Below are 24,110 nucleotides of genomic sequence, written 5' to 3' on the forward strand. Positions count from 1 at the left end.
CGATTCCATCTTTTTGCTTCATACAATGTATTTATGACGTTGTTATAGCGAGACTAGAGGGTTGCGCACCGCTACTTTGGCCGCAACTTCTTCTTCTAATTTTGAATCGCGCTGGAGTATCAATATTGTTCTTGTCCTTTTATTACAACTACAAGCTTGGTAATATTTCCATTACATATCCACGATTGAAGAACTTAATAGACCCATAAAACAACATCGTATCCATGTTTAACATGTAGGAATTGACATAAATAACTTCCGATAAAAATCGATAACAATCGATAAACCATCCTTATCGATTTCCGATGTCAATCGAACTCACAATTTTTTTCTTTATCGATTCCTATCGAGTGGTATCGGAAATCGATATCAATCGAAGATTGATATCGATTGCTATTGATTGTTATCGATTATCGGTTTATCGATTGACTACGCCTGGCTTACATAGTGTTTATCCAGCCCTCGCTTTTTGTGAATCTTGTGAACGATGTAAAAAAAAACCCTTGCTGTTCCCGACAAAGTTGATACGAACTCACAGCCTGAGGAAGATAACTCGCTTTGTTTGTCGCTTGTTGCCACTTCGGTCCCAAGGAGACTTTTTTCTCTTCATTAAAATCGCAGTTTGAAGTTAAATCTACCGCCGTCACGTTTTTTAATTTCCGTTCACTTGATTGTTAGTGTTTGGTAAACATTTTTGAACCGTTGGATTAGCACATTAAGTGGCTGTACAATGCAAGAATGTAATCAGGGGGTTAAGGAAAAGAATTTAACCTTGGAAAGCAAAAAAAGAGTTAAATAACGAGCAAAGATATTAATACAGTGGAACCTCGATTTAACGAAGTCCTCGATATAACGAACGATATTTTTCGCCCCAGTAATAGTAAAATATATGAAAAAGAACCTCGATACCGAACGAGGTTGAGGTTCCAGTGTATTGATATTGAGCTAGTTCATGTTATTTGGTATTGGTCGAACCCAAAATTGACCAGAGAACTTCGGAAGAAAGTTAAGCAGTATCATTTTTCTACGAAAGGAAATTTTAAAAACTGAATCATTCCTCTAACAGATGTTTTTTCCTTTGAAAGAAAGCTATTAAAAAGTATATGGTGGTCTGACTGTTCTGTTTTGAAATTACATTTGTCTAAGTGTTAAATCCTAACGCAAATAATCAGTATGAAGTGTAAAGCCATGGTAATTAGTTTTCGCTTTTGTGAAGTACGCCTGCCATTCGATTGGGTTAAACGCTCGATTTGTTTTGAATAGTCTCTCTGAGAGACGCTATTGTGCTACATTTTCTTTTGGAGCTGTTAATTTTAGTTGCTGTCATCGATGTAGAGAACTGTACACTCGTATGCTAAGCACTAGAAAAGAAGTCAAGTTCTGAGACAAAAATGTTTATAACCGTTCGATTTGGAGGTAAGAAATGTTTCAGACATTTATTTCTTGAAGTGGCTTTGAGCATTGATTATTTTGCTTTGAATACAATGACAAAGCGATTTTATTCTCTCTTGCAGACGGCGAAGAATCAATCTTTAACCCAAACTGCCGCACAAGCATACTGTTGGAAGATATCAAAAGACGATGCAATTGTACTAAAGATGGTAAATATTTTAGAGCTTTACCCAACTTTATTCTAAGGTTCATCAATTACAATCTGGTGTGTTAATTATTGCGTAGATTTGCGTGAAACCTATATTCATTGAGTTGACTGCTTTGTCTTAGCGACCGTGGATTTGTCTGATGAGTCAGGAAATCTCAAGTATTTGGCGGACCATCCTATGAGCTATGCGACGGAAATATTGAAAGAGCGAGAGTCATTTGTGCTGATAAGAGTCGAAAGTAAGTTTATATATTCCATTCTCTCCCGTTGTTTACTCTAGCGTACAAGATTTGTAACTCGGTTGGTTTTTGTCTTAATCGCGGCGACTTCATCGAAGTCTCTAACTAGTTGTTTTGATAATAAATTCTCGGCCTATTTGTTAAGTCAATATCTTTATGAAGTTTCTGACCTCTTTCGTTGTTTGTTTGCAAGTTTCACTCCGGCTTGCACGACTGCGCTTGGTTCAATATTAACAGCGAGTGGTTTCTATGAATAAGCTTTATATGAATAAGTAATACGCAACACAAGACATTTGCTCTATGACGCTTTTGTCAATTTGTTTCGGGCACTCAGCCGGCTGGTAGGCTGGGATAAATTTCCGGGATAAATGTTGCCAACAACAATGAAATAGTTCTTTTTTGGTCGTTGTGGCAACATGCACCATGCAAGCAGAACAAGAAATTTTCGAGCGAAAAAATCGGTAATGTACTTTAAAAAGTAGCTCCGTGTAGGAAGTTCCCCTTCCTAGTCAGTCAGGCACAGTCGCTCCTGTTCACTTGGGAAAGCGTTTATCGGCAAACCGTCGTTGAAGCACTCGTTGAGATCCCTATCATTATCCAGCTAACAATCTGTGCAGGCACTGGAGAGCACTCCGAAAGTTGCGTCATGCTGACGTGACAGTATTCGGGTATATCGTGAATGTTCGCACTATTTTCTGGAGTAGAGTCGGAAACTATAAGTGTGCTTAAACTAAGAATAATTTGGCAGAAACGACACTTGCTTCCTCGGCTGTACTTGGGGTAAAGAGTTGAGAGTCTTAACTTTCTCCCTGTTTGTAAAATGTTTATAAAGGAAAACATTGATGTTATACCTGATTCGTTTGCAAAATATTTCAGAAAAAGGCGAGACGGAAGGCGACAGTTATACACCGATGTTAAATGACGTGATCATTGTAACTCCAGAGTTTTTAGGTAAGAAACGTAAATTCAACACAAGACTTAGATACAACTCAAGGTCAGGTATGAGCTTGAGCTATATAAAACATGAGGATGTTGTGGAATTACTGCGAAATTTTAGCTTAATTGGCGCATGAGCATTCTCGTCCCCATAGCCCTTTTCGTAATTAAATTACCGGATTTATAGGAGTTACTATCTGCAATTATTCCACAAAAAGATTAAAAATCATGGAAGAGACATTGTTGGATGTGCAAAAAACTACTCAAAAAGTAAGGCTTCTCACCCCAAGCCCCTTTCGAGAGATGAATTGAGAGCATACTGGGAACAAGTTGTCTAAATGTCAAGGAATATTAACTCGTACTGTTTCATTCACAGAACGTCTTTCCAGATGCGAAAGCGACAGTTTGAACGCCAAGAACTCCGTCTCCAGACCTGTTCGAATAAACAGTCCATTAACAAGAAAACAGACCGGACTGCAGGGAAAAACAAAAGCTTCTCAGTCGTTGAGCTCAAGTAGAAATAAAACATCTAGAGAAAAAACACCAGGACAGAAGAGAAACAGAGAAAGTAGATGATCATAGAGAGAAAAAATAAATAAATAGATGTACAGATATAAGCTCGAACATTAAAATAATTCAATACTAGGATCGTGTTGCAGATTTATTTGGTCGTTCGGTTTCCTCAGCTGATCTTGCGAACGAACACCTTGGAAATGTTTTAATGCGGGAAGGGGTAGGGGTAGGGAGGGAGGTTTAAAGCTTTATTGAAATTAAATCTTTGCTGATAGGAAATTTGCGGGTGTCAAAAATGCAAAAGAGGTCTTGATCCTATTAAATAAACTGAATCAATGCTCCCGTTAACCTTTCTCAAACTGCTTATATTCAAAACGATCACCGTAGAGAAAGTAAATGTCAGTTTTTTTTTACGATCTTTCCACTCATCCCTCACTTTACCACCTGAGATTAAATTTTTTTTCTCGAAATGAAACTTTCTCTCTCTGTGTAATGTTCTTGCAATTTTATAAGTTTTAGCGACTTGGAAGCAAATAAGTTATATAACAATTATTAATAATTCATATTATCATGGTGATGATAAATAGACAATCCAGTAGCAGATATTAAACAGAAAATATGATACAGGAAAACAAATTCTGGCATATTTATCCACAGTGTTAATAGATCCTTCATCTTTAAAATTATTCACAAAATCATCGTCGGCGTTTTCGGCTGACAACTGTCTTCGCCGCGCTCGAGGGGCCTGGCGACCACTCTCACTATCCATGTTGCTTTCAATCAGTGAATGTTCGTAACTGCTGTTCGTTTCTCCATTTTTGTTCCTGGCAAGTTTACGTAAATCGGATTCCTCCTGGGAAAGTAAAAATGTAAGCTTATTTTAATAACAAGAAAATGGGTTCTAGGCTTTAAGACGTTGCCTGAGCATCAGGCTTTTTTAAACGGGACGGGGGGAAATAGAGCGAAGAAAGGAGGAGCCCCCTGTCTTACCCCTCCCCTTAGAAATGCCTGATACTCACGCTATTACAGATTTTATTACAAGAATGACGATATTTGGGTCCAAAAATGCTCAAAATTTGCTCGAAAAATAGAAAACGTTGCTCCTTAAATTAAAAAAGTTGCTTCCTGCAGCTACATTTTTGCGATGATCAAAAGCTGCAATAGCTGACTTGACGTTGCAAATGGCAGATCAATAACTTAACCAGGTGGGAATACCCACTGGTAACCTGGAACGTTGGAAATGTAAAAATGTAAATGTTGTTTATAGTAAAAAAAGTTGCTTACTGCAGCTGCATTTTTGCGATAGTCTAGAGCTGCAATAGCTGGATTGACGTTCCAAGTGGCGGATAATTAAACTAAAAGCTTCCTTTAATTATGCTTTGGCCATAGACAATTGCTTGTATTTTTTGTTCCGCTAATAAATATGACGATGATGATGATGATAATGATAATGATGATGATAATGATAATGATGATGATGATGATGATGATGATGATGATGATGATAATGATAATGATGATGATGATGATAATGATAATGATAATAAATAAAGACTTTATTACAGTATTTTCACTGCACAATTGGCTCTTCATCTGTAATACAATATAACAAAAAATATACAATAAAAAATAAAGCTATTTCCAATTATGAAAAATATTTACAAGAAAAGCCGTGACCGGCAATGGATAAAGAAACGATAAAAAAATACAAAGTTACTTCAATTTTAAAATATCGCTAAAAGTTAACGAATTTCGTACAGAAGAGGGTAAAATGTTGATAAAAACAAAAGTTGCCAAAAAGGCTGCCACGGAGCACAATACTTAAAGGAGCAAGGTCACGGCCGCGCATGCGTCAGCTGTCTGAAAATTTCTTGAAAAAATTGGCAAAGTTTTTTTTTTTTATTAGAAGACGAACCTTGCGTTTTGAGGAATTGGCCTTGTTGTGGGGTAACCTGCGATGTACTTCATCCCAACACAGGGGGAGGGATGGGGAATACTCATAGACGATATTTATACATGCTAGAGGGGCTGTATCCAATCTGTTCAATCGCTTAGGTTTCTCGGAAGATGAGTCCTTTTGTCGTAAATTTGGGTAATCCATCCAAAGCAAACTCGAAAATGTGAAAAAGGTTACAAAATTCGGATTAAAAGTTTTTCGATTTTTATCTGTTTCCTTTTAAAAAGAACGATGAGAGACATAATTATGCTTGCCAAATACCATCGCCTTTTTTGTAAAACAGCAAAACAAAATACTGATTTATGTTTCTAAACCTACCTTGTCTGTGCTGCCATATCTTGTCCCTGATAGCGGATAGTCTTCTTCAGGGTCGTCCTTCAGACCTTTGACCTTTCGTAGAATGTTCGTCCCCTTTCGTGTCAGCTTCTTGGCTTGTGACTTCACAAAAGTAGAACTCGGGTATTCTACCAAGGCAGCGAATACATACAGAAAGGAAACGCAAAGAAACCAGTCGATCGCTTTCACGTAACTGACCTTCGGCATCGTCGCTTGAATTCCGAAGATCAACGTCGTCAGGGCGAGAACTGTCGTGATTCCGAGCGCGACCCGAGCTGGAGGCGAGTTTCGTGGAATCCAAAACGAGACCCAACTCAGAATGGTGATGAGGATTGTGGGAATGTAAATTGAAACGACATAGTAGAATTTTTTTCGTCTGATATAGAAGGTTAACTTCAGCATCGAGAAAGTCCCTGAAGAAAAAGGTAAACAAATATATATTATTAGTACATACCACAAAGTGAATAGTATACTTTTCGCGCGCTCTGATTGGCTAACTCGGAGGTGATTAGCAAAGTACTATTCACATTCACCTCCAAGCAGCCGAAGCGAAACAAAATGGCTGCGCGTTTCGCTTCGGCTACCGAAAGTTATCATTTTGGCCGCTATTTTATTCAGCTTGTGTGATATAAACTAAAACAATTATTCACCTCAGTGTCAGGGGAAAGTGGTGGATATTAAATTTTACCGAGCCGCGGCTAGGTAAATATCCATTACTATTTACCTCCACTTCGGTAACTTCGGTAGTTCTGTGTTTATTTGTAATAATCCGCTTCAGACATTAACGTATTGCAGATTTAGTTAATACAGTTCAAAGGAACCGTATCTAAGGCGCTCAAGGGGAACAAACCATACCTTATCCCGCTGCACATACCTATAAAGCTGACATATGAGAGTATACCCTACCCTCCCGGGGAGAACCCTTCCATCTTGTTACGTTATGTGATATGAAATAAAACTATCATGATGATATTATGACAAGGATAGAAATCGTGTTTACCTGTAACATATGAAGCTGTTATTTCCTCGACAGAATATCCATCGATCGCAAACTGTGACATGATCACTTCTTCCTCTATTGTCACGGCGCTTTTAAGGTTTCTATTCTCCTTAGCTTCCCACCTAAAGTACAAGTCGTCAGCGGCCATACCATCTACAAGAGCAATCAATCATGCATTAGAATGGCGAAAACGCATCCTATATTTTTCTCCAGGTCTCTAAAATTCAGATCAACTCAGTTCCACTAATAAAAGCAGTCTTTATTATAGTGCCCTTCAATTCTTTAGTTCACTTTTACAAGATGGGATTACCAAATAAATAGATAAAAAAATACAAAAGCAGTGGCGGATCCAGATGACCCTGTAATAAGGGGTGGGGGGGGGGGGCTCTCGAACATAATTTTTCTCGACCCTTCGAGTATCAGTTTGGCCTAAAAAAGGGTGTGCGCCTGGGCCCCAGGCCTTTCCCCTAGATCTGCCACCGAAAAGAATACACATAAATGGAATACACTAAACAAAAGTGCTGTTTTATGCCTTTTTTATGCCTAAAGTGTTACGCTCTATTTGTAGAACCATCTCGCTAACAGTTTGAACTCCTTGTTGTTGTTGTTGAACGGAATTATTAATTTCCACAAGGTGTTTAACATTCGAAGAAGCATTTTCATTTCTCCCCTTACCGTATACTACCGTCACGTGAGAAAGCTATATATACTTGTAACATTTTCCTCGGAACAAAAAGTTATGTAAGGGTATAACTATCTTCAGTTAGTAAGTTAGTTACTAAGACTCTCAGCGTTTCTAAAGTTATAAACTATAGTCTACTGTTTAGTAAAAAGAAAAGCCTACTTACAACTTTCTAAAAGCAGACTACAGTTTTGTTTATCCATGGGGTAGTTTCGAAGATCCATTTTGCACGCCGCTATCACAGTCATTCTAAAAAAGTGAAACGAGCGAACATATGAAGTTTCCAAAACGCCCTGGCCAAACGATGATGCAAGAATTCGCAAGTAGTCGCAAGTTGAACTTGCGTTGGCTAACCCCCTAGCAAAACTGACTCACAAGTTTACTCGCAAGTTGTCAAAAAGCCATTTTTAATGCTAATGCACGCGCTGCAATTCAGTACTTGAAGTAAACAGCAAGACTTGCGTTAACTTGCGTTGGGTGTCCAAACGGTCCGTCATCAGCTTTTTTTGTTTTCACAGTGCGCCGATCCTCCCTACACTGGCGGCCGGCTAATTTTAACCTTCTGGGTACGATGGCCTTTAGAAAGGTTCAACTGTTCTTCAAGTTTGAGCGAATCGCCAGTTTCACGAAGGGGCAACTTTAGATCTTCTCCTATCCCACCCAAATCCCGCTACTTCGATTCGGTGCCTTGAAATTGACTGCCGGGTTCAATACGTGAGCTTCCTTTTTAATTGTCTAAGTTAGTTTTAGTAACAAATTTAAATATTACTTGATTTTTTTGTCTGCAGTTCACAAATAAAATGTATTTTGCATGCACATGATCATTTGAAATGTTACCTTTGACTGTAGACAATCTGTCCATCTGGATAGACTTTGAGAAGAAATTCTTTTTTGGGTGCGGAGCTCGACTTTTCGTTGTTTATGTACGTGTCAGGAATCCAGATTTGTTGCATAATCTCTCCACCTAATGTCAGGTTTCTCTTGGAATAGTATTTACCAAACTGAAGGCGCGAGTCGTACCACGATTGCCGCATGAAGAACGTGCTCTCAAATTGCTTCAATCAAGAACAGTAAAAGAAAAACAACTATCAAGGACCAGGAACACGTGGTAACACTGCGCGCAAATTAAAGTTTGGCGCAACATAATTATAAATAATAGTTTGGTGTACACGCCGACACCCCTGAAATGTTTGTGCACAATATTGCACGCACATTGCTTCAGAAGTAGAATCGCTTTCTACAACATTGCGCGCAACAATTTCAACGTGTGTCCACTATTTACAACATACAATACAACATTGCGCGCAACAATTTCAACGTGTGTCCACTATTTACAACATACAATACAATACAATACAACAACTTTATCTAACATTGCGCGCAAAAACTTTCAACGTGTGTTCACTATCGGTAAAATTGAGCACAACGATCTCAACGTGTATCCACTATCTGCAACATTACGTACAACAAGATCAACGTGTGTCCACTATTTTCATCATTGCGCGCGAAAGTTTCAACGGTCTACTATCTGCAACATTGCGCACTTTTACAACGATTTCAACGCCTGTCTACTATCTGCACCATTGCGCACAACGATTCCAACGTGTGTCCACTATTTAAAACGTTGCGCGGAAAACTTTTAACGTGTGTCCACTATCTGCAACATTGCGCGCAATAATTTCAACGTGTGTCCACAATCTGCAACATTGCGCGCAACAGTTTTAACGTACGTCTACTATCTTTATCATTGCGCGCAACAATTTAAACGTGTGTCCACCATTTACAACATTGCGCGCAGCAATTTAAACGTGTGTCTTCTGTCTGCAACATTGCGCATAACAATTTCAATGTTTTGCTCAATATCTGTAGCTTCGCGCCCAACAATTTCAACGTGTAACTACTATATACAAAACTGCACAATGCTATGAAATAGATATCTGGTCTTCTTATTAAAAGAAACGAAGAAACAAGGATAATAAGGCTACGCTCATGCACGCTCTCCTTAGCCTTTTCCCGTAAGGTACTCGGCTCTAGCAATGATTGATATCAACACAGTCTATAGCATGCCAGTCCTCACCGCGGTCAAACGTCTCAGGCAGCTTTAATTTCTTTTTATCTTGGGGAATTACGTTCATATTGAAGTGTCAGTATGAGCAAAGATCGATAAAATATTTGCTGAGTGTAAACATATTTCCATTTCCTCAGATAAATGATCCGCATCCGAACCAAAGTGCTTTGGCAAAATGGCGCCGACAAGTTCGCTCGTCGCTATTTTCAAACACGTAGAACGTTTTTAGTAAAGATCTAAGAAACTTAATAAATTGTCAGGATACAGGTAATGTACCAATCTTCGTACTGTGAAAATTAAAACCTTATCTTTGAAGTACTTTTCTTGTTTTTTTGCATATTTCTGTAGTTTGACCGCGGTCGGATGCCAGTCGATACGAATACAGGAACTTATCACCAGTTTTTATTAATAAAACCTCCTTACCATTTCCCTTTCATCGAGTCCGCCTAATGATGTGATAAAAAGCGTTACCAACACTTTCACTGGTTCCCCTGATAAAAGAAAGAAAAATGGGTTTATGAAAGCGCTGACGGTACCCCTGAAGTTGCCTTAAAGTATCTGTTAATGACTACCCCATTCCGTCGAAGGTTACTCCTTATGATAGCTACACTACAAAGTAAGCGCTATTCTGTCGACAAGATACCAAAGAACCCTTGTCTACTTGGTCGATGTAAAGTGTTAATAATTACATGTATATTTTTTCCATCCTCGTACCCAGGGTCTTCGTTTCCTTTGACCAGCGGTCAGGAAACGAACAAGCCTGTGCAGAAGGAACGAAGACCCGAGGTACGAGAATGCTTTATTTTCGTGAAGATTCAAAACCGCGCAACAACGACAGGTCTCTTTACTAGTCGAGCTACGTCATCAATAAGAATTTTCATCTAAGGAATATCATACACTACAGGTGAAATGTATTACATGTACCTTCAAAGTTAGGTCTGAATCGTTTGTCGTAATGCTTCTCGTTCAGGAGCATGCGCAGTACATGCGATGCATTCATGCCGCTCCAGTAACTGGAAGAAAGGAGAAATGAGAAAAACGTAAAACAGCTGTTCAGTATAGGACAGAAAAAAACAATCTTTGCCTTGAGATAAACCTCCTTCGGCTTCCTACGAGAACATTAACTGAAAAGGAAAACCTAAAATTCCAGCTCCCCCTCCCATCTCACGCTCTATCACGCCCCCTCCAAACCTTTATACGCTAACGGTCTTTCGTTAATTACCCTCTACCCCAGAATATAAGCTCATGGTTTATATTTTTCGTAATGAAGATGTTGTTTTGCATTTTAATATCGTTGGAAAGTATTTTGATGTTCATTTAAGTTGACTACTGTCGAGCTCCGTATTTTGTGTTTGATTTTTAATCTTATCTCGTGCACGGTCTCGCGGCACGCCTGGTACCGGTCTCGTGATATTGTTGTATCAATGCCCGGGATCAATACCGGCTAAAATGTTTCCTGCGCGAATTCTCTTTCAAACAAACCACTTTTGAAACGCGAAATTCCTTCTAATAACAAGCCTCTAGACTGTTCAAAGCTCTCTCGGTGTTTTCTTTTCCTCCCGCAAAACGGAAGGCGCGAGAGCGACCTATACTACTTTTCTTTCGCTGGCTTCGATTTTTCCTCGCCCCCGCGCCCTCCTGCTTTGCGCTCGCACTCGTTTTACTTGCCGTTTTCTTCGCGTTCTTTTGCGTTGAAAAGTAGAAACGCTGTGAAGAGTTTAACAAGCTCCGTGAAAATAATACCACCCAGAAATAATACCAACGTCACTGAAAATGAGCCGGGGCCTTATTGATCAAAATAATTTTAAAATTTAGAAAAAAATTCACAATTTTTTTTTCTTGACGCCAGATGCATGTTCACTTAAGCACCATAAAAGATTTTAATAGATCTCGACAGCATGCAAACAAACCTGAAAACAACAATGCAGACTGGTAAACATAATTTCAATTTCTAAACAAACCCCTCTCTTTTTATTAAAAAAACATAAGTCACGCAAGTTTGTTTTGTTTTCCATTTTATACGAACAAGTTTTTTTTTTAATTTTCTCCGGCTCGATTTTAAAATCACTTTGAATCACCGCTGAACTGACCACGTTTTTTTCCAGCACTGCAAAGTACCGAAGAGCAGTTAAGAAAAAAAACTTTAATGTTAAAATAATCGATCTTATCATTCAAATTTTCAGAAAATACAAATATTTTCACCTGTACAGCATCAGCAAACTTTCCATCTGATTTCTGCTACTTTCGATGGCCGTGTGATATTATAAAAGTTATTCATTTGGCGGTGCGTGAGTCTCGTATCAGAGTGATCATTAAATCATTGACACGTACTCATATCGACCTTCCTGTTATTTGATGTTTTGTTGACAAAATAGTAGCGTAAATGATCTCTCCGATTTAAATAATATAATCATTATTTCGCCTGTATTAACAGTTAAAAATCGATATTTTTTACATACCTTGTTGGGAATTCTTCTTTGCAACGAACTAGTACGGAAACCGTCGCGAAGAAAAGCGATGAAAACAGTCTTGGCAACATTCGCGGTGACTATGCTACTGCCGCAGGGAAAGCGCGTCTTCTTTACACATCAGCTAACAACAGAAACCTGGAGAAGAACAAAAAGCAAAACATTAAACACTTATCACCAACGATAAAATATTCGTTTTGTTTAAAAGGACCGTTCAAAGTTAACAATTCCCCCTTACCTGAACAGACGCGAAACTGACTACAAAAAATATATTCACTTTATATTGCAAAGCGATGTTTTTTCACAGATTTCAAGAGAATTGCTTGTAAAATGTCTTTGAATTAAACACAGCTGTTCCCTGTTTGAAATACGCTTTGTTTGTTCTGATAGCTTTTCATGCGATCACGTTAATTTGTTCGGACATAGATCCCGCCTATGCACTGTGGCAGACCATTTTATACGCGCTTGCCACAAACTTGACATTTCTGTCTTTGAAAGTAAACGAACAAAAATTACCGGAATTCAACTTAAGAGAAGCGAGATTTTGTACGCATCACAGTTCAGGAGGATCATTAAATTGGAAAGAAGTTTCGCTGCTAGGTTTTTATTAATCAATGCAAGCCAAGAAAAGCGGTATCAGTTTTGCAATGCAAATTAAACTCGCGTTCTTTGTTAACATAATACATTCATGGCTGACGCACATAGTTTTTTGTTGGCCGAAGGCATCACAAGTGTGCCAAAAAACGAAAACAAAAAAACTGAGCCAATATTTGAATTGGTTTCGAGTGGGCATATTTTGTTTTTTAAATGAAAATTACATGTAACTGTAAGTTTTCTTTTCACACGCAAAATGTGTAATAAACGAAAATAAAACGTTGAGACTACCATAAACCAGCGTGTAGTATGTATTGTTTATATAACAAACTCATTCATGGTAGATGGGGGTTCACTGCAATGCCTGTTTTATCAAAAAAGAACTTAGCTGGAAATTTGCATGTTTCGAAAATAAGCTCCGCGAAAGGGGGGGGGATGAGTGGGGGGGGGGTGGTGACTTTTTATATGACACCTGACGAAAAATAACTGTATTTTTGTCTTGACTTCAGGAGTTGAAAGTAAGCATGTTCATTTCGCGACTGCTACATATTACTGCACCTCTAAGGAGACGTTTACAAAGTAATTTATAATGAAGGCCTCACTAAATGTTAACTTATATCTTTATAATTTCCCTTAAAGCGTTTTCGATGAGTTTCATCGCAACTTTACCCCCTCCCCCAGTGAAAGTGAAGTTTCCCATTCTTGTTGCTTCTTGTTTTTGAATTTCTTAACTGACATAAAATACCACTGCAAGACGAAACGTTAATAAAAATGAATTCACTGCCAGAGAAGGCAATAAATTATGAATTAAATAACAATCGATTGTTGAAACGGAGTTCAATTTTGTTTCTCCCTTGTTAATCGTCTGCTATAAATTTACGTGTCAAGCAGCTGAAAGTCAGCTTCTAAATAATCATGTTATGCTGTTTACCTTTGACTGAGCTTCGCTAGAATTTGCTCTTTTCTCTAAACGTTTCGCGCCTGTGATAAAAGACAATCAAGGTCATAATGACCGTGATAGGCTTTTATCAAAGGCGCAAAACGTTGGTCATATACTGTTTCGAACTCAGCAAGACTTAACTGAGCGAAAACGTATTTACTGTCAGCGATGAAATAAATTATTGAAAACGATCACGTAAATTACCGGGAATAAATTTCTACGTCTCATCAAGCAGCCACCTGTACCTTTCAAATGAATGTAATGGCTTTTAACTCTTAAAAGCTGTCTTTGATGCTAATTAAGGCTTAATTTTTTGGTAAAATTGTATGTTTTTACTTCTTTCAAATATTAAACATGTTAAAGTAAATATTGCAATGGGCGCAGTTAAAAAATCTTCCCGCGCATATCATAGCACGCAGGCTGAAAACAGCAAGAAAATACAAAGTTGTCCTGCAGGTTTATTGCTTTTAGTGATATTTCTGTTTTATCAAAGTAAAAGTCGGTTTTCAGTGTTAACATACTAGAAATAACAAAATTCGAGAAAACAAGTGTAAGAGACTGTTTGAAAATGGCATTGCGTGCTTCCAAAAAAGAACACAAATTAAACTGTCGGTTTCTCGTCGACTGGGGTGACATATTAAGTGATAGAATTCAAAGAAAAAGTTGAAAACCCTTAGAGCAAGCCGAGACAGAATCGTACATGTGTAAACAACAAACTCAACTCACACATTTAAGTAATTCGCTTCACATCTCTGTGCTAGCCCAACGTTGAAACGGTAGCGAAGAAGATGTACACGTACGCCATCTATCGCTTCTTGCCACAAGTGAAGTGGCGGTGTTTTTTAATCTGTACGTGTTTTATCAAATGCTAATGAAGCTGACGAATTAAATATAAACTGATGTGACACTGTCAGACAGACTAATATTAGTGTCTAACAAAATTTGAAAGACGGACAATCAGATCCCTTTTTTATTTTATTTTTGCCCCGAGCAATGTTTAGATCAGTTGATGTTAGCTTGATTCAGATTACCTCTCCTTCTGCATCCAGACAGCTCGCTTGAAAATCTTTTTAACTGGTGTTTTTAATATCAGAAAAATAACAAAAATCTTATTTACCAAGCTTGTTCGACCAAAATTTAGAAATATTTCCATTTTTCTTTTCTTTATTAAAATGAATTAAGGAAGGAATTCGGCCAAGACATTCACGTCTGGACCGACCAAGTTGGTGAATAACAATCGTTCATGCAACTGTAATTTTCTAGACAAACATTGCTTTTAAAATTTATACAAGCAATATTACAATCTCCCTCCAAAATAGTCAAAACTAATGTTATCGGTGGGGAAAAATATCAACAAAAACTAAAACAAATTGTCGCCACAAATGACATGAAATATTTAGTCTCGTTTAACTTGAGACATTTCAGACATTTCGCGAAAAAAATGCAATTCTTATTCTCGATTATTCGTCTTTTAAAAAGGTATACTTGTCAAATTTAGACTGACAGCGATGGCAAACAACCTTTTAAAATTCATAGACAGGTTTTTCATTAAAACGAATGTGAATTTAATAGAATGAATGCTCGGATCAGCTTTATGAATTTTTGCCAAAGGCTTGAAATGGAGACACAACTCTTGGCAAAAAGGAGCTTAAACAGACATCTGTCAGATCATATCAAGACACGAGGAACAATTTGTCTTCAACTGAAACTATTCTGGTAAAATCTGTCTGAATATAAACACTGAATATGAAAACTATAACATTTTGACTGTCTACCTAGAAATTATTAATAAATTAGTAGAAATCGCCGACAGCGAGAAAACAGTTTGCAACTGAGAACTCATTGGCATACGAAATCAGAAAGTGGTCCGTTTTATCATTTTCGTGAAGGGAGAACATCTTTTTCAGTCCTGTAGTTTGCTGTTAACTGTCCCTGTAGCGTTATTTCTACTTAACAGCAGAGCCAAAATATGAAAAGGGCTTTTACAGTGGTTAATGGTTTAAAAACAGCTTGAACGTTGAAAAACACAACTTTAATAAATGAACCCCAGGGGGGGGTACTCCGGCTTGTAAATGACGGGGATGATCGAATGGAGGCAAAACTCAGGACCCAAAAAAATCCCTAAGTCTTCCGACATTACCCAAAAAAATCCCTGGACCAAAAATAACCCCCCCAAAAAATCCCTTGTCAAATTACCCCTTAATTGCCAGGAGGGGCAAAAATATAACGCAAAGAAAATGATAAAAAGTTGAACGCTCGTGTTTGTTTATTTATCATACCATAAATTCGCCAAGGCCGCGCCAAGGCACTTTAGTTCGTTTTTACTACCCAAAAAAAAACCCTATTTAAATCAAGTCACCCCCAAAAAATACTTGCCAAATTTTCAAACCCAAAAAAATCCCAGACTCGAAAATTTCAAACCCAAAAAAATCCTTCGATCATCCCCGTCATTTACAAGCCAGAGTACCCCCCCTGGGAAATGAACACTGTTGAAACGCATCTAGTACGTCATGCAGCGAGAAAACAAAAGCTACTCTTATGGTACGCCATTTGTGCATCAATGGTGCCGCAGAAGGCGGTTTAAAACGAAATTAAAAATCTCACCTTGATATTCTTGAGTTTGCTTTTGTGCATTTTTTTTCCAAGATCTCTTTTTGTGGCATCCTGACAAGTTTGTCCTGAAACTGTTTTGTCCACGAAATTTGCATGCTTACTGTTGAACGTGCAAAACAACAAATCTCGATATTACTATCGCCTATGATTATTATTACTTTTTCCAGATTACTATGATGAGAAGTTGTGGCGCTTTTCAAAGTCAACAAGTTTAATTTGTACCTTTGCTTCCAATTCAATTGAGCATTCTGCCGCGCGCTAACTTTGCTTTAAGCCAAACTGAAGAATACAAGGTATTTTGCTTCAAAATTTAACCGTCGTTTCTACATTTTTTGGGGACCGAAAATGTGGCTAGATGGAATTAAAAAAGGTTGTTTATCTTTCGCAAGAGATCGATTCAGGCTTGATAACATAACAGGTCATAACAACCGTAATGATTTTGTTTTTTACGAATGATTTTCTGTTTTGACTAGCTAAAAGTTAATAGTTTCCGCCGGAAAGTAATATTTGAAAAAGAAACTTTAATTTGCAGTGTTTAGCGCTTCTTTATAATATCTGACTCTGTTAATGGTTTGTCGACGACGTGGTGTCATAAAGCGAAAAGTTTTATTACTTCTTTAATCTTCCCTAAGGCCATCTTGAGAAACACTGATTCCGCAAAAACCCGCCTGCCTACCACCGCCATCTTGAAAAACAACGCCCAGGAGACCGTGGTCAGTAATAATCAAAACTAGGTTTAGAAGGGTCTACAGGTGTTAAAGTACACAATCTTTGGTCGTATCCGTTCCGATCTTATTACAGCGAATTTAAACTGTAATAATCCATGTGACTTTTTTGAAGACTCTTTTACAAATAGAAAAATTCCAAATGTCAGAAGTACATGTACCTCTGCAAATGTACATAATTTATCGTATTAAATCACGCGAAAGGTGGGAAAAAAGATACCCAGTTCACCAAATACAATAAAAAGAAGTTAACAGGGGTACACAAATCCACCGATCCGTGCTATTTTTTGGCCAAATCCGTCAATCCGCCACTATTTTGTTCAAATCCGAATCCGCATTACTTGAAAACTTTGTGTGGTATAGTTTCACTGCAACGGACAGTAGATGTTGTTTTTTATGCCAATTTTTAAAGAAGTTTCGTTGCTTGTTTCTTAAATTTCGAAGACCTACCAAAATGATCATATCCGAATTTTGTTTAGTATCCACGATCCGCACTTCCTGACGTGAAGAGTCCGGAATCCGCGCCAAACTTCTCAGATAAATCCGCGAATCCGCTTAGCGTATCGCAAAAATCCACAATCTGTGCACTTTTTAAGAGAAAATCCGTCGATCCTCCTTTTCAAATACTATTTGTATTCTGTATTTGAATAAATATATTGAACCTGTATTCACCCCTCGCCTTACAACATATCATTTCATTTGAGCGGAAAGGTGATTAGTCCAGTCGACGTCCCTGAACTCACTCTTCCGCGCGCCCTTTATAGGGCCTATCTAGGGCGCGCGGAAGAGAGAGTTCAGGGACTGGACTAAAAGGTGATATGTGAGCGAACGTATTGGCTTTAAGCTGATTATGTATTCTTCATAATCTTGTATTTTTTTAATTTTTCAAGGAAGATAAAAGTTTAAAAGTATCATCAAAATTGAAAGAGCGAAGCAAAAGGTTTAGGAGATGTCACAATAAATCTACTTAGTGAACCAAGTCCAAATTGTGTCACTTACCCGAGACTATGACATTTTGCGTTCTTTGTAATGTTGTAAATGCTGTGCGGCTACATGTTTTTTTTATTACTAGTAGTAATCAGAGATTAGGGTTGTGCGTTCGACCTATAGGTTAAAAAAAGACCCAAGGTAAGCAAGCAGTGGCAAGAAACCGACATGCCCGACCTACTAGTAGTATGCCTTATGTCAAAGTTAGTTACTATGCTTATACCTCACTAAACGCGAGGAGGATAAGTGTGAGAAAGATTTTGTGACGAGCCAAAAGAACATAGAGTGAATGAATATTGTTAGCCTGCGTTGCAGACGAATAAAACCCCGGTTACATATAACCGGGGTTTTGTTCGTCTGCAACGCAGGCTAGAATATTGTGTACACAAAAATAATTATTTATTTCACTTGACTTGTTATCGTTTGGCACTAAACGAGATTTAAACTTCCACAAACTTCTAGAAATAGTTTTACTTCGATTTAAAATTCCACAGACATAATTCACACAGTAATCCACTACACGCATATTACATTCACTACACAACGATTTCCTCGTCAAAACGTCTAGTGTTTCTAGGAATAACGATTCAAAGAAGTGATAAAACAATTTTGATCCGTATTATACCCACTCTCGATGCATTTAATTCTAACAATTTGTAGTTTTGTGCAACATATAATTACAGGAAAATACGCTGGTTTACCTATGAACGAACTCCGTACGAAACGATTTCCACTCTTTTTTTGATGTTCGGTGGCTGAAGACAACTCTGCTACCTTGAAAGATATCCTTCTTATGTTCTCCATGACATATTTGGCAAATTTACAATACTGGCTATACGTTTTTAACTCTTTTTTCAAGCAAAAAAAATGTTTTAAGCAAATTAGGCTTGCGTTCTCCTTCGTCGAACGCAATTATTTCTGTGACAACATGTTATCCGACTACCTTTTGAATAAGACAAGAATCTTCCAACCCTATACTAAATTTCTGTCTAAAACCCTGATGGCAGTTAAATCCTCATGGAACAGTCAATAAGCAAATTCCAATTCTGATTCAGTAACAAATGACGTTCTCCGGTAATATTATTCGTACGTGCATTCATTCATGACATTCATTCTTAAATTCATCATCACACAATACCTTGCTTATATATTATATATATCCACCAAACGTTTCCAAATGGCAAAATTCCTCACCATAATTTTTAAAAAGCGCACCAGAAAATGCCGAAAGCACTGTACAATTAATAACGTAAAATCATCAATGTAGCTCAGTTTAATATTAACATTTCGAAATGGACAAAATTCAAGTCGCACACTACTACAATGAAATCGCTATATAGAGCCGTTAACGCGAGATTTAAACCACTTACTGATTGCGAGAAATTATATCTTTGAAAAAAAAAAAAAAATGAATCGAAGAAAACAAGAAAACAGTAGGACGCACAAGTCTTAACCAAAACGTAACTTATGATTGATTACATAGAATTTTCGCGCTCAAAGGCTGTCCGAAAGTTTTGACTTTTAAAACTTATTATTCAGATACTTACCTGGTTAGCTTGGCCGAGTTCAATCTTTAAACAACCACGACATGCACAGAGGGTACGGCAGCTATCCTTAAAGAAAAAGGATGGCCTGTTTTTCAATCAATTGAAAATGATATTTTCCAACAAAGATAAAATGAATATCTTATTGTAAGTTAGGTAAATTGCTCAGATATTATGTTAATTTTTCTTGTATGCATCTATAAAAGGCTCTTCAATAGAGGCACTAATTTGTACATTCGATTGTTTTTGACTATATTCAATTTGCTCTCAGTCAAAAACACGCAAATAGTTCACTAGGTTGTAATCTTTTTAGATGGTGTCGATTCTTTCTCATTTTACAAAGATAAAACTTACATTTTTAATTTCAAAAAATAGTCCAAAAAAGACGAATTTCTCAATCGACGGTATCTACTGGAAACATGAACGAAACAAAAGCAAGATCCGAAACAATGTGAGGTGTAATGGCGTCAAATTAACGCTGTTGTTTAATTCTACTGAACAAAAAGTCCATTACAAAAGCATTATTTTGCATGAGTTAGCATTTTGTAAGGCGAAAGCATCATGAATAAAGCAAGCATTTTCATGATTGAATTGGCGACGAACATCTCTTTGTTCCTGGTGTCCATCTTCGCCCCTTCCAATGTTGTTGAAATGAGATCTGACACAAAAGAGACCAGTGTGGTGACGAAATGCGCAGAGCTCCGATAAAGGGATATCGTTTGAAATGGTCAGCTTTCCAACAGCGCGCGACATCAGGATGTAGCCACAAGATTCGGCCCTATTGTGTCAACCTCGTTCTCAAGCCGAGGTTGGTACAATAGAGCTATGAGTTTTGAGTCTGATCAGGGCTAGCTCAGCCCGTCGCACTCTAAATATTGCTGTGAAGTATAATGAATTGCTATCACGGAAGTGAACTCGAGAAAATTGGCAATTTTTTTTTTCAAGTTTGTTGCTGAATCCGTCTGAATCCGAAATTGAAAGGCCATTTCCTGTTGAAACTGTTTTGTAACGTCGGAAACAACTAAATATGGGCGGCTGATGTTTGACATAAACGTCGCTACTCATTCATCATTCGTAAATTACTCTTCCATGCGGGCGCTAAAAGTCAACAGAGTCAAGAAACACATCTTCAGTTTAAATTTTAAAACATAAAGTCGACGCAGCATAAAATGAAGTGATATTAAATTAAATATACAAACAACTCGGTGATCGATATTATTTTATTTTCAGTGGTTCTAAATTAAATTTGTTTTGTTTTTCGATTTTAGACTGGCTCCCAAAATTTTTACTGATTTTTTAATTTGCACAAAACGGTAGCATAGCAACGAGCTAGAAGAAGTAATCACTGTTCTTTGATTTGTTGTTGACACTTTTTGCTGCCTAGTTTAAACGTCAAATATAAAAAGTTCATTTCAAACTAGATTCAAAACCCGTCTAATGTACGATCACTATATTTTAAAGAAATTCGCTGATTCATCTAATGTGTTTTAGCGCTCAGTGTAAAACTTTCACCTTGAAAAACGCTTTAAAAGGGAGATATCATCTAAATAATACTTTTATAAATAAACACTCCAGTACAATGCCACATATGCTTTCATATTCGGTATTATTGTAATTTGTCGCATCGAGATAACATGCATTGTGTTTTGCATGGTTAAAAGTGATTTCCATCAAGCTGAACTTACCAGTTGATTTTTTGGCGGAATGACTCTTGAATGTTTGTGAAATTAATCTCGGCGGCTTGAACCAACAAAACTTACCTAAATGATTTAAAGTTAGTAAATAAGAAACTTTTTGTCTTATCTTGATATCTTTGTTTGAAAACCTTAGAGTAATCTTGAATTATAAATTAGCGCCGTTTTTCAAGCACTGCTTAGAATTCCCTGATAAAACTGTCATGTAGAAAAAAATACATTTTAACTGAGTCAGCTTTAAAGATTTTTAAATCTTCGTAAATATAGCTTGATGTACATACTAGTAATCTACATTTTAAACTCTAAAATTCAAGTATACCGACATGTGCGGTCATTAATTATAAATGCAAAAAAATCACGTTTCGGCAATACAATAAAATTAAAATATTACCGAAATTTACACTGATTTTGGAGGTGTATCCTACTGAACTCCGACTAAATATTCAAACTTTTCCCTCGATCAACATGCCGGATGGACTACTAAACGATCAAATATTATAAGCCACGAAAATGTTTCGGCATTGCCGATGTTTGATTTGGTTCATTCAATAATTTTCATCATCTAACATTCTAACATTTTACGTGGCTGCTAATGTTTGATAATTTTTCTGGTCTATCCAACGATACAATGTTGAATGAATATCTTTGGCCTTAACGAGGCTTTAATCAAAACGGGTTTAGATCTAAACAAGGTGAAATTGTCAGTGTGAAAGTGAAAGCTTAGCCATCTCTCTGCTAATATTAAAACTTCTAACGTAGGGAGCCGTACTCAGAGCCGGTTGATGTAAAAAAATTACTATCATCAATTTAAATAGAAAACTTTCCATTTTGTTTGTAACTTGGTTATTTAAAAGAGCTGAACATCTGAACTGGGTTTCTTAAAAACATATTTATGTGGAGATCAAACACTTCAATTCACTAAAAATGACTTACCTTAACACGTTATGCACGCCAAAAGGTGGAGATCTTATGATACGTTTTAGATCTATTACAAACCACTGTTTTGACTCATCAGGTCGCCCGCTTGCCCGCCTTAGGGGTTAGCTTTATACGAAAGGCGGAGTTCGCTTTATGATTGATAAGTATCATATATAGTAACAGCGGAGGTGCGCAGGCAGTGTGAAAAGGGCTTGTTTTTAGGACACGGGTCTGCAACTTAGCAACCAAAGGCTCCTGCGAGGATAAAATAAAATGGGACCTTGTTCACACAGATTTCTTCACAGGTACCCGAAACTCCAAATGTGTGCGTCCGTACTGTACTGTGTGATGTGTAATCGAAATATTTTGATTTTAAGCAGAAAAGACTGTTCTCTGACTCTGAGCTAGAGGCACGTGAAACAAAGGAACGTACAGCTAAAGCAAGGTTTATTGCTAAACAAAAAGAGCAAAGATTTGCTGCGTTGAGAATAAAGCTGTAACGCTATGTATTCGAATAAGTAAAGCGGAAAAAAAATAAAGAGATATCATAACAAGGCAACAGACTTTGTTATAAAATTGTTTAATTGGAACCATAAAAAATATGCTGTTCCATTCCAGATTTTCAAATTGCGACCGGGTTTTTTGGGCGCTACATGGTGCCCTGGGTTCGAACCTTCGCATGCGCATTTGGAACATCACTGCACGTGGAAGATGGCGGACGCTGGTTAGTTTAGAATTCTTGAAATTCAGGCACTCTCTCCACTAAAGAAAGGTTCTCTTGTCGCACCTTGCTAATCGCCTGTTTTTGACATCTTTTTCGCAGATGTTACGCCCCGTAAGAAGCACAAAAAAGACAAACACAAGTCGGGAGAAGACGATTCAGGTAAAGCACTGCGTAGCGTTTGTTTTGCACGCTTGCATAACAATGGATGCAACGATGTGTTATTTAATCCGTCATTATTATGCCTGAGAATCCCTATCAGTAGAAGGGATAAGTTGTATTAAATGCATTTTAACTGACGATCGTTTCATATCGGTCGTACAGGTTCGGCAAAGAAAGCAAAGAAGTCGAAAAGCGAGGCGGCTGATCTCGACTCGTCAAATCATCTTGGGGTGAGTTGATTGGCTAATCTCGCACAGTTTGCAAAGCTGAAATACACTTTCTAGTCCTATTAGAAGTTTACTGGCCCTAACTAAATGATTTCTTCACAAAATGTAATGTTGATTTTGAGGTCCAGTTCGTTAAATGTAGATTAGTGTAAGTGTAAGCGACGACAGTTCTTGTTGCATGTCCCCTACATGTGTTGTTGTATTTATTTATTGCCATCATCATCTTCTACAATGTTTATCTTTTAACTTTAGCTTATTCTGTATTCGATTTGCAATTTCGACCAGTAAACCGGCATTGTATTTTTACCTCTGCAAAAAAACTAAGCATAGCCTAATAACAAGTCAGGTGTAAGCAACTTGAGTTACTGTATACTGTTAGTCTATTTATTTATTTATTTATTTATTTATTTTGTGTGTTGTTGTTTTATCATGTTTTAACCACAGGAGACCCAACATGATGAAGATTTTCACTTAAAGCCGACATCTAGAACTGATGTGTTGGACACTTCAAAATGGCCTCTTCTTTTAAAGGTGAGACATGTTTTTAGTTGTTTTGCACAAGGTGAAGTGTAATCTCACTTACAACTATCGTTTTTGTAAATAACTACCGGTAAATGTACTTTTAAATGAACAGTTCTTTTCTAAGCCTGGTTGACCAGAGTGTGGTTATCAAATGCTACAATGCAGAGCTGTGCTTTGGCACTAAACAAAAATGTTGAAAGCCCCTGAAAAATTGATTTCTTGCTAGATGGTATGAAATAATATTTCATACATTTTAACATTTCTGTATTGCTTTTTATCCAACAGAACTATGACAAGTTGAATGTCAGAACTGGCCACTTTACCCCGTTACCAAATGGATGTTCTCCTTTGAAAAGAGAGCTCAAGGACTACGTCTCGTAAGTGCTTTCAATAGGCCTATAGGCTTTTTTCCTGGCCATCAAATCTCACCGTTTTTCTCCACAGGGACAAAATCTCCTAACATCATGAACTCCTAAAGAAAGAAAATAGGAGAAGCCACGAGCCAAGCGGCCCACACTGCCGGAGCTTATCCCGGTTTCTGTAGCATTAAGCGGCTAGGAATCGATCCGGAGTCCGGCGCTCTAACCATTAGGCCACGGCGCCTCCCATAAGAAAGAAAATAAGTATAATAAAAATGAAATGAATTACTACATCTTTGTGATAA

At 37.5% G+C, this 24,110-nt stretch overlaps 3 protein-coding genes across 12 annotated transcripts in view; 2 read left to right on the forward strand and 1 right to left on the reverse strand.

Annotated features, from left to right (window-relative positions):
* The window catches only part of LOC144663417 (glycine receptor subunit alpha-2-like), a 91,117-nt gene extending 69,192 nt beyond the window's left edge, over positions 1–21,925 (reverse strand). The window contains exons 1-9 of one of the 8 annotated variants that reach the window (XM_078524351.1): positions 21,830–21,925; positions 11,791–11,937; positions 10,256–10,344; positions 9,755–9,822; positions 8,101–8,318; positions 7,430–7,512; positions 6,582–6,734; positions 5,564–5,994; positions 3,150–4,141 (exon numbers count right to left, since the gene is read on the reverse strand). In XM_078524351.1, coding sequence (XP_078380477.1) covers positions 3,857–4,141; positions 5,564–5,994; positions 6,582–6,734; positions 7,430–7,512; positions 8,101–8,318; positions 9,755–9,822; positions 10,256–10,344; positions 11,791–11,870 — 1,407 coding nt within the window. In that variant the 5' untranslated portion in view covers positions 11,871–11,937; positions 21,830–21,925 and the 3' untranslated portion in view covers positions 3,150–3,856. Of the gene's footprint in view, positions 1–3,149; positions 4,142–5,563; positions 5,995–6,581; positions 6,735–7,429; positions 7,513–8,100; positions 8,319–9,754; positions 9,823–10,255; positions 10,345–11,790; positions 11,938–12,037; positions 12,286–12,315; positions 12,671–13,324; positions 13,493–14,059; positions 14,188–15,937; positions 16,047–16,168; positions 16,193–19,205; positions 19,225–21,829 lie in introns of those variants that run through there. The other 7 variants (XM_078524349.1, XM_078524352.1, XM_078524350.1 and 4 more) reach the window with 7 other exon arrangements.
* The window catches only part of LOC144663407 (H/ACA ribonucleoprotein complex subunit DKC1-like), a 75,868-nt gene that overhangs the window by 45,758 nt on the left and 6,000 nt on the right, over positions 1–24,110 (forward strand). Inside the window, exons 1-5 of one of the 3 annotated variants that reach the window (XM_078524338.1) lie at positions 22,506–22,538; positions 22,638–22,697; positions 22,860–22,927; positions 23,369–23,455; positions 23,732–23,823. The exons of the other annotated variants lie outside the window; for them this stretch is intronic. Coding sequence (XP_078380464.1) covers positions 22,526–22,538; positions 22,638–22,697; positions 22,860–22,927; positions 23,369–23,455; positions 23,732–23,823 — 320 coding nt within the window. The 5' untranslated portion in view covers positions 22,506–22,525. Of the gene's footprint in view, positions 1–22,505; positions 22,539–22,637; positions 22,698–22,859; positions 22,928–23,368; positions 23,456–23,731; positions 23,824–24,110 lie in introns of those variants that run through there. 3 annotated transcript variants of the gene reach the window in all.
* On the forward strand, positions 1,269–3,420 carry LOC144663470 (uncharacterized protein C22orf15-like). Its single transcript, XM_078524430.1, has 5 exons — positions 1,269–1,416; positions 1,515–1,601; positions 1,723–1,839; positions 2,716–2,790; positions 3,152–3,420. Exons 1-5 carry the CDS (start codon positions 1,392–1,394, stop codon positions 3,349–3,351), a joined length of 504 nt encoding a protein of 167 aa, XP_078380556.1. The 5' UTR covers positions 1,269–1,391; the 3' UTR covers positions 3,352–3,420.

Source organism: Oculina patagonica, chromosome 8 (assembly GCF_052425735.1).
Source record: "Oculina patagonica isolate OP01 chromosome 8, crgOcupat, whole genome shotgun sequence".
Taxonomy (NCBI): Eukaryota; Metazoa; Cnidaria; class Anthozoa; order Scleractinia; family Oculinidae; genus Oculina; species Oculina patagonica.